The sequence below is a fragment of the Halyomorpha halys genome, unplaced genomic scaffold (genome assembly GCF_000696795.3).
Source record: "Halyomorpha halys isolate HHAL.00 unplaced genomic scaffold, Hhal_1.1 Scaffold1224.1, whole genome shotgun sequence".
Taxonomy (NCBI): domain Eukaryota; kingdom Metazoa; phylum Arthropoda; class Insecta; order Hemiptera; family Pentatomidae; genus Halyomorpha; species Halyomorpha halys.
In genome coordinates, this window is record NW_027110818.1 from 262,685 (window position 1) to 273,668 (window position 10,984).

General features: G+C 29.6%; 2 protein-coding genes across 2 annotated transcripts in view; one reads left to right on the forward strand and one right to left on the reverse strand.

Annotated features, from left to right (window-relative positions):
* Positions 1-92: 92 nt before the first annotated feature.
* Positions 93-4,402, forward strand: Mob4 (MOB kinase activator 4). Its single transcript, XM_014433561.2, has 5 exons — positions 93-548; positions 781-944; positions 1,029-1,238; positions 1,322-1,433; positions 3,661-4,402. Exons 1-5 carry the CDS (start codon positions 489-491, stop codon positions 3,784-3,786), a joined length of 672 nt encoding a protein of 223 aa, XP_014289047.1. The 5' UTR covers positions 93-488; the 3' UTR covers positions 3,787-4,402.
* Positions 4,403-9,557: 5,155 nt separating this feature from the next.
* The window catches only part of Rpp25 (ribonuclease P protein subunit Rpp25), a gene marked incomplete at its 5' end in the record, with an annotated part of 10,189 nt that continues 8,762 nt past the window's right edge, over positions 9,558-10,984 (reverse strand). Inside the window, 1 exon segment of the mRNA XM_014433553.3 lies at positions 9,558-9,834. Coding sequence (XP_014289039.3) covers positions 9,672-9,834 — 163 coding nt within the window.

Here is a 10,984-nt window from a genome sequence, read left to right on the forward strand (position 1 = left end):
ATACTTATTCCAATTCTTTAAGTCTGTGGTAAACTATTCGATTTACAAATTTTTACTTTTCCGTTTTTGTTCCAAATTCGTTAGTAAACTTATTATTTTCGAATGGCAAATTGCTTTTATGATAAAGGCCAAACAGTATTAGTGTTTGCCACAACTAAAATAAAACCTCTTTCGAAAAGAAAATTCTCTATATTTGACGGCACCCCCTCTTCTGACATCAAATGTTTTTAAAAATCTTTTCTCCATTATGATTACATGAATAGTTACATTTTTATTTTATTTGATATGAAAATATTTAAAAAGTATTTATTGTGTGGTATTTTGTTGCATAAAAATGTTTTAATATTTTAGATAGTGAACTTTTACAGTAATGAAGCTGTGGCAACATTGGTCCTGGGAGTGAAAACACTTTTGAGAGTGGTTCCTTTCTTGTTTGTTGTAATCTCTTTTCAAAATTGTCTTCTATCATTTACCCAAATTATTTCAAAATGAAGATGGCCGATGGGTCGACTATATTACGAAGAAACCGTCCAGGGACTAAAGCCAAGGTTAGTGGGTTGAATTTGGTCACAATCATTGTGAACATGTTTACAGTTCACTACGTTCTAGGTAATTAGGTTTTTGTTTTTATAATGTCTTCTGTACGTTTTACGCCAATCTGCTTTTATATAACACCGCTTGTTTAACTTGAGTGTTTAATGATATTTTCGAATATATTAATGTTTAAACAAAGGTTGACTTGACTTTTGTCTTGAATAATTAATCATAGTCCATTTTTAGAATTTTAATGGTTGGCCAGATGAACCCTTCGAAGAGATGGACAGCACACTAGCAGTACAGCAATATATCCAACAACAGATAAGGAAAGAACCATCGAACATCGAATTGATTTTAACTCCTCCCGAAAGTCAGGACGAGGGTGTATGGAAATATGAGCACTTGAGGTAACTTTAATATCTACTCATTTATCCTGAACTTCTGTGAGGATATCATGAACTTTTTACTCAGTTTATTGAAAATGTCAACAGACAGTTTTGCATGGAGCTGAATGGACTAGCTGTCAGACTGCAAGGTGAGTGCTTACCAGAAAATTGTACCCAAATGACTGCCACAGAACAATGGATTTTTCTCTGTGCCGCACATAAAACACCAAAAGAATGCCCTGCGATTGATTATACTAGACACACATTAGACGGAGCAGCTTGCCTCTTGAATAGTAATAAATATTTTCCTAGCAGGTTAGAAATGTCAAACATTCAAAATTGCCTGATTTTATTTTAATTTCTTATCAATTCTAATGTTTTATTTACTATTATTCTAGAGTTAGTATAAAGGATTCGTCAGTGACAAAACTTGGATCAGTTTGTAGACGTGTTTATAGAATATTTTCTCATGCTTACTTTCATCATAGAAACATTTTCGATGAATTTGAGGTAAGTGAATTGTTTTAATGTTCATAACGATTTTATTAAACAAATTTTTATGTAATTACATAATTTTGAGTGATGACAGTATAAAATAATTTATAGGGTTTTTGTTTTTTATGTGTATAACTCAAAAGAATAGCTTTGAAATGATAATTTCTAATTTCTTGTAATGGATTTTCATAAAGTATTGTTTTTTCAAAATATATTTCATTTTGATTTTAAGGATAAATATTGTATTGTAAGAAGTGAGAAATAGTGGAATATGGTTGTTATTTTTTTGTTTAGTTGCACAAATACGTAAGCTTTGTATGTTTTCAAGTTTAGCGTTAGTTTTACAAATTGAATTCTACTAACTGTGAGCCATATATAATCTGAGTTCTGAATACTGAATTGAATGGTTTCTTTTCCATTTTCAAAGTGGTTTTTTAGTTCCATATTTATTATCTGATTTCATTATTTATTTGTGTAAATATTGATGTATGCAGATTTGATATTGTTCAGTCCATTTAAAATAGGTTGATAACCTGCCTTATAGAGGTTTGATAACATGATAAACTATCAAGTATGATTAGCCATATATACATGAAACCATTTGAGAATATATGTTCATGAATATACACTGATATACATGGAAAATTTTTAAACAAAAGCTCTTTTAAATGTTTTAAATAATTTTGTCAATATGTCCTAAACCCTTAAGAGCATTTAGACATTTTTTGTACAAATATACTATTGTCTTATTTAATTTTTATGTATATAATAACAGACCCAACAATGCTTTGCAATTGTTAGATTTAGGGATGTAGATAGATTTATTGAATACAATTGAAAGTTTAATATAAATTAATCTATTTAGTTTATAGCAAAAAATAACATATATGGTAAAAAAAAATATAAATAACTGCACCAAAGGGAACAAATCGGATTAAACAAATTAGAACTGGAGATATAAAATTAAAGGCTTGAAAAGTTTTTCACAGTTTGAAACCAATATTTCCTACTTATAATATTCATGCATCAAATATAAATGGTGGTAATCTAGGTGTGATAAAAGATTTTGTAGTTAATATTTGTTTTTAATTCCTCGAGAAAACCTTAAATATGATTTTTTGAAAAAATCAGAAACTCAATTTTTTTATAAATTCAACGTTTAAAAAGTTTTTCTTTATTTGAAACCAATAGTTCACCCTAAGCATTCAATCTAAATGGTAATATAGGTAAAAAAACAAACATTCAGCTTTCTAACAGTTGTTTGTACAATCAGATGAAAGGTATGGTAGTGCATAAAGTAGGACCTAACAAATATTAATTTTTATATATGAGACAACTTTTGGTTGTTGTATTAAAATAATTTTGTTGTGGTATAACGTTTGAGGTAAAAAACTTGTCCTATGTCATCTAAGCCATTGGGAGCATTTAGAAATTTTTTTATAAACATACTATTGTGTTATTTAATTTTTATAAATATTTAACATCGGATTGTATTCAAATAATTTTGTTATAGAACATTTCAGTTTATAGACACGCCCTGCATCAGTTTATCTGAACTGTACCAGTGTTTCATTGTACGAAAAGTTAGATATGTTTGAAGTGCGTTTTTTTTTTTTAAATCGGTTCATCAATAAGTATTTGACCTTTAGTACATTAGTGTATACTTTTATTTTTCTAACTAATATTTCTTCGAAATTTTTTTATGTATGGAAAAAAAAGTCTTACCTTTGACCAAAATGTATGTATATGTCATACAAGTGCATTAGACTCTTTGTTATTTAAGACTAATTCATTGCTAGCACCTGACATACGAAGCTGGAAGAAGCTTTTTACTCTGAACTGACTGAAATATGGTTTTGTTTAAATTTTACAATTAAAATTTTTTTTAGACGATGCCCTTTATTTAATGAATCCCCTGAAAGTTCTTTTTGCTTCTGTAAAATTTCATTTTTGGCACTTATTTCTCTCCTTTAAGGTGCCAATACTGCCAATATTATCTTACAATTTTGGTGTCCTCGTAATCGGTGTCATTTCAGTTATATTTTATGATGTTACAGAAGTTTATTTTTATTTTTTAAAGTTTTGTATCATACTCTAAGGCACTAATGCCTCTTGTTGATGCCTTTAATATTATTCTAAAGAGACTGGTTCCAGACTAAATAAAAATTATTTTTATAATTAGGTTGATACTAATGTTTGTGTAAATTATAGCTACTATTATTTATCTTTATTACTTTTCCAGAACGAGACCTTCTTGTGCAGGAGGTTTACTCACTTCATAACCAAGTACAACTTAATGTCTAAGGATAACCTGATTGTTCCCATCGTCGAGGGCGATGCTGTTGGTAGCGGCGAATCGGAAGCCTGAGAAAAGCCTAAACCTCCTTTGCGTGTTTCACCTGTAACAAAATAATACTCGCTCTCTTTCGTATCTCCCCCTCGTCAGAAATACTGCCCTGATCCCCCACCTCGCGATCGAGGATTAATAAAAAAGAGTGTGACACGCAAAGGTAGGTTTGTCTTGTATTCACTCAATGAGTGTACCTATAACTATATGCCCATGATATATTGTATAGTATATAATCTATCTAGTGATCTATGTATTTAAATTATATAATGATTTCTATATCTATAGTATGTATATATTTATGTATAAATGTTAATTTATTATTATTTTAATAAATCTAAATTAGTCATTTTAATACTATGTGTTTTTATTTTTTAATAAATGTTTCAAATATGATGTTGTATGACATGGAGCATTATTTTTAATAGTTTTGGAAATTTCTGTCATTATATGTCAATTCAAATGAAAGGATTCCCAACAAAAAAAATATTGTTTGCAATTTTAAAATAGCGATGCAATTGTATGTGGTCATGTATTGAAACCAGCCCCTGTGATATTTACACTGCATTATGACAAAGTATTCACATAGATTAATAAATGATAATCCTTGTAAAATACATCACGATTTTGAAATCAGTTTTTATTTTCTTATTTAAAATAATACTCATTGGAAGATTAATTGTTGACCGCATGTAATAGATTGTAGGAAGATAGTCTGGGTAGCTGTTAATAAAGGTAGAAAATAGTTAAGATTGATATTATTGGTAACCTATGTTAGCTAAGCTAAATAGGGACAAGATAGAAATATTAAAAATATTATGAAACAATTAGAATATAAATAGAAAGAGTGTTTTATTAAAAAACAGTTTTATATATTAAAAAAAAAGAACATAGTAAGCTAAAAGAATTATAAATATAAATGAATAAAATACTAATAGATAGTATAGTAAATAGTAAAATAATACTTAGTAGTTTTCACTATTCATTACTGTATTTTTACATTATGAATTCTATTACGCTTTACTTTTTATTTCTTAGTATTCTATTCATTTATATTTATAATTCTTTTAGCTTACTATGTTCTTTTTTTTTTAATATAAAACACTCTTTCTATTTATATTCTAATTGTTTTATCATATTTATATTGTTCGTACCTTGTTCACATTTAGTCTTGTAAAGTGGGGCAAAAATTGGGTATAAATAAATAGCTAATCTTTTCTATTTTGTACCTTTATTCACTGCCACCCAGATTTCCTTCCTACGATAAAATAATTGTCATTTATTACACTGGTCAAGAGTCTAGAGGACTGCCTCAATTTTTCAAATGAAAATTTATTGTAATAAAATTTGAGAGGAACATTGTAAAAAAATTAAATGAATAATTTTTAAAAAAACTTTATTTTGCTTGTTTTTTTATGGGACTCGCTTTTAAATAATAATTATCGCTCAAAATGATTGAGACAAAACCAATACACATTACACCCAAAATTTGATTAAATAATATAAAAAAAATATTTTTAATGACAAGTAGTTAAAGATAATATACATGAGAAGATAGTTGGGGGTGTGGTTAAAAAATATCACAAATAAATTGAAAAAATCTTATATAATAGTGGCGGCAAGAATTTCTATCCTTCATCAGGGCTAAGAAAAAAAAAACAAGACAACCAATGAATAAAGGATATATAGAATGATTAAAGTAAATAATTGTACTGAATGAAAATTAATTAATGAGGTGTAGATAGTTGACCGTAGATTAATGCTTGGAGAAGTTTGTCGGGGGGGTGTGGTCAGCAAAGAACAACATAAATAAACAAAACCATATTTATTTTATGCCGACGTTTCTTCGTTGGAATAAACTCTTACATCAGTCAGTTACCAACCTGCCTTCTACGCCACAACCCCTGATGAAGACCTGAACTCAGGTCGAAACGTCGGCATAAAATAAATAAATATGGTTTTGTTTATTTATGTTGTTCTTTGCTGACCGCACCCCCCGACAAACTTCTCCAAGAAGAAAATTAATTAAAATAAAGTAATGAAAGAAGTGGAAAATAAATCATATGTATAGGTAATAGTAATTAAATGCAAGTATGGCATGTATTGCTATATGTAATATAATTATATGTATAAGTATACTTACATTTAATTACCATTACCATGTAAATGTTATATTTTCCACTACTTTCCATTACTTTATTTTTATTAAATTCCATTTTGTACAATTATTTACTTTAATCATTCTATACTTTTTTTATTTACTGGTTGTTTTCTCGTTCTTTACTCTTAGCTCTGGTAACTCCAAGAACCTCGGTTCGAATCCAGCTGTAGCAGTTTCCGTTTCACTGTAGCTATGAACCAGGCCTGCAAGTGCAGTTGCCCTCTGTGGTCCACCCAGTCACTTTAAGCATGTATTCTTTATTCATTAAAAATCTGATGGTCGAGCATGATTCTGACCAAATTATCTCCTTGCACAGCCAGGAAGAAAAAACAGTAGTTATTGAACCTCAAATTTTTATTACTTTAATGAAAACTATCTATAATCACTAGTCAAAATTTGTGAGTCTGTCAAGTATAGGTAGGGGAAATAAAAAATGTTGGCCATTTCAAAACCTTAAAAAAACATTAATTTTTCATTTAGAGCTCTATATCTTTAAAGCTACCAACAACCCTTGAAACCATAATAGAATGTAATTTAAAGTATAGTAAATTTGCTAAAATATGAGCCCTAATACGTAATATGTTCAATAGTTCTCGAGATACAGCTTTTTAATTAAAAAGCAACATTTCATAAAAATATCCACTGAAAAATCAAAAGTTAGTGATTTTATTTTGAGAAATCTATATCTCAAAAATCATTCCACATACAGATGTCTATTAGCATTCATATTAAAGCCATTTTATTATGCCGTAAAATAGTTTATGACATTTATCTTCGTAGTAGTAGTTTTTATGTTTTTAAATTTATATTTCATAATATATCATAATTCTTTGCATTATATAACTTCATTTTTATTTTATTTCCTTAATTATATTATTTTACCTACTTATTCAATTACCTATGAATACATTTTATTTTCCACTTCTCTCATCACTTTATTTTATTAATTCCATTCTGTAAAATTATTTACTTTATGTCATTCTGTTTATATTTTATTTCTTATTTTTTGTATTCATTGGTTGTTATCTTGTTCTGTTCTTAACCCTGATGAAGGCCAGAAATTCTAGCAGAAACATAGGCACGATTAAATAAGTTACATCAACTTATTTGTGTTTTATTTTGACCGCACCACCAACCATCTTCATGTGCTATATTTTTTAATTATGTAACCGCAAGATTGAAATTTTGAAAAAGAAGTGGATATACATAACAATACGAAATATAATAGAACTAGAAGGTGAAGAAACACCCCGAAACGTTGTATTTGCAAATATAGAATATTGATAATATTCTAAAGGAAGTCTATTTTCACCACACCATCTTATTATATAAATTTGGAAAATAAATTACTATATAACAGACTTACAAGCCATTGAAAGGTATATCTATTCCCTTAGGGAGCCACACTTCAGTATTTCAATCCAAAATACTCGTAATAAATCATTGAGCAAGTACTCTTATAGAGGAAAGGCTCTCTGATAGAAGAACAACCATCTACCCAGACACCCAGGCTGCAATAGTGGCACTCAGTAGCCCCGTAACTTGTTCAAGACTGCTATGCACTACTCAACAGACTCTCACGCACAAATAGAGTCAGCATTGAATGTGTGCCGGGTCACTGCGGTAACACTGGCAACGAACATGCTGACAGACTTGCTCGGAAACCATTCCTTTCATACCGGAGCCTGTGTGTGGCATTAGGCTAAGCTCTGCCAAGAGCACTATAAAGGCGGCCTATGGATTAAAAGACAAGCGTCATTGGCTTAATAAAAGACTAGGATAGGCTAAGCTGTCCCTTGATGAACCCCGTAGGGGATGAAGCGATGAACTGCTGACAGGATCTCTTTTTGGATAATTACAGGGATCTTTACAGGTCACTGTAGATTAAATAAACATATGTTTAATCTCAAGCTAACAGACTCCCTTTTGTGTAGATTCTGCAATGCTGAGGATGAGACGGCCTATCGCATTGTTTGTTGGTGTGAGTGGTTTGCACTGTTCGGGGTGGATCCCAAGTGTGAGCTGATCAACCCCTTAAGCTTACTAAGATTCTTGGAATCTACCAAACTTTAGCTCTAATGAGCTTACTGCAGTGCTGTGATGCTGATTGCAGCACTGGTGGGTTTGTAATTGGCGCACAATAGGCCTTATTGGCCGCAGTGCTTTTGTGTCAAATAAAAAATATATATATATAACAGACTTTCTTAAGAAAACAGTTATCATCAAATGTAATGAAAAATATTGGAAACAATTCTCTTACCTTGGGATAATCAAGTACCAAAATTATTAATTAAATAAATAAAAAGATTGAAAATGTACCTTGTTGGTTTTGGAATGCAATGACTCATATCCATGAAAATGAAAAATTACTTCTGTTTGAGGAAGACCACTCAACTTCATTTTAAGAGTACATCAAGTTCCTGCACCAGTAGCTACCAAGTTGCCTTATACCGATTATTATAAAATGATTAAATAGAAAACTGCCAAAAACAATAGCGGGAAAACCCGACTGGGCAGTTCTATAAAATATATTTCCACACATATCACTCAAAAACCGTGGTTCTTACAAGCAAGTATAGGGAGAGACATCATAAAAACTTATATTAGAGTCAAGACAAACCACAGAATTGGCAATAACTGAAACGTTTTAATGTGAAAATTGTAACGGTAACGAAACTCTTAAACATATTATACTTGAATGCCCGGCATGCAAAAAACGAGAAATATTGTTCAAAGATTTAGATACAAATCAAAATATTATTCACGTTAGTATATTAAAACTAACAAACCATGCAAAAATATGTTACATCCATAAATATTTGAACTTAATAAACAACAATGTACAACGGAAAAAGCTAAGGAGTAGTATATTAATAAATCGCATATATTTAACTTGATAAATTATAGCAGCAATAAATAGTATATTTAATTAACAAATAGAATAACTAATAGCATATAAGTACAGAAAAAAAATAAGAAAAATCAACATCATGCCATCTTTTGGTAAACTCATGAAATAGTAGGGGTACTGTACCCAATTATCTAAAAAGGTTCAGAGAGAATAAAAACTCTTAGCTTAGAGCTATAGCACATTTTTCACCAAAAAGTAATAAATTCAAGTCAGTAATCTACACTGCACACAGGCAAAGGGACCGAAGAAAAATGAGAAAGAAGAGAACACAAAAGAACTGGACCTCAATTTTCATAGAAACCTTCAATAGTCTACCAACAATTACCAGCCAAGTAAAACTGCAACATCTTTTATTATACTTTTAATTATTATTCCATTAAAAATTAATTTAAATACCAACCCGACTAAACCACATTGTACACCCTTTTAGATAAACTCCATACAAAATCATTTTTTTGTATTACCCTGTTATATTATCAAGAATAGAGGGTTTATTTAACTTTTTCATCGTGCCTAATTTATTTCAAATTGATCGTAAGTATAGTCCACTAATCAGTACACCAGCTAACCTTTCAATTATAATTAATTCAGATAATATTTCCCAATATTGTACCACAACCCCAAGAAATATATGAATTAAAAAACTTCTTTAAATGAGTTATTCTATACCTGTTGCTTACATCTTGTGAAAATTTATATTAAAGGAAAACATGAGACAAATTTTTAGGATAATAGAATATATGTATTTTCTTACAATATATACACTGTACATGTATTATATTTTATACATGACTCCTTTAAAAGAAATATTAAATATACATGATAAAATATAAATTAAGGTTCATCTTTCTTCGGAAGATTCTTCTTGGGTTTTCCTTTATTATAGCCGAGGCCTGCTTTCTCCACTTGCACACTGATGTTAGGCTTTGTGGGTTTGTAGGGTCTGTTTGGTCTAACGTTACCTCTTGGTCTGGTTTCTTTATTTGGGGCTTGATATCTGAAAAATAAAAAAAAAATGATTATTATCTCTTGTGTTTGTAGCGGCTCACTAGGTTGCCACTAGATGCAGAGCAAATAGTTTAACAGACCTCAAATAGGTTGCGTGTGAACAAACCTACTAAGAGAGGTTTATCACAGGGACACCAAGACACAAAGCAATAATTAATTTTGATAATATATATTAATATAAATATTAATTTTTCATTTATTATTTTTGCATTTAATACTTTTTCTATTGCTTTATCTATTTTATATTTATTGCCCCTTATTTTTAAATGTTATGTCCACACCATTTCCAATTTCAGGCGCATTTTAAATATTGCTCGATTTAACTATATAAGTCTTCTCTTCCCGTTTTAAGCAAATATTTGAAAAGTAACATAGGACCGTCACTCCTTGGGGATTATAAATCCCTCCCCGTTCTTTGTACCCCCCGGGGCCAGCGGCTCCTGGGCCAATATTGTAACCCCCGCCTTCAGCAGACCCAGCCCAACCCCTTATGATGCCATGTGGCAAAGGAAGGGCACCAATTACGTATGTATATATTTAGATATATATTAATAATGTTATTTATCTATTTAATAAAGGAGGTAATAAGAAAAAGAAAAAGGGGGTTATAACTTTTTATAATTATCAAGTATATATTTATCACTTTTATTTAAATGTATTTTTTTTTTAATGTATATATAACGAATACTTTTTTTGGATTACAATTAAATACAATTATTCATGACCATATAGGATTTGTATAAATATATTTTTTCTATATTTAGAATTTTTAATATTTATTTGTTTTTGTTAACAAGTAAATAATTTATAAATAGTTCTTTGAGTGTATATGATATATGAGTGTTGTTGTAAGCACATGTTTAAGGGTTGGGTGAAATTGGTTTTTAGCACCCTGAAGATGGGGGAAATCTCCCGAAACGTTGCTGATGATATGAAATAAACTATTGTTTTTTAATAAGGAAGAATTTATGTCATTCACTAAATCCTTTTAATTCCATAAGACTCTTCCAGCATAAAGGATTATTAAATTTAATATTTATTATACCAAGAGAAAATTAGGTATTGATAAATAGGTTAATAATAGAAGAAAAGAAAATTAATAATTTAATTTTTAAAAAAAAGTAAACAATAAATTAAAA

What these genes read in the sequence shown, in the direction of transcription:
- Mob4 (XM_014433561.2), top strand. Translation starts at nt 489, where the DNA reads ATGAAGATGGCCGATGGGTCGACTATATTACGAAGAAACCGTCCAGGG. An exon ending in AATAAATATTTTCCTAGCAG is followed by an intron (nt 1,239 to 1,321) that starts GTTAGAAATGTC and finishes CTATTATTCTAG; the next exon opens with AGTTAGTATAAAGGATTCGT. An exon ending in ACATTTTCGATGAATTTGAG is followed by an intron (nt 1,434 to 3,660) that starts GTAAGTGAATTG and finishes TTACTTTTCCAG; the next exon opens with AACGAGACCTTCTTGTGCAG.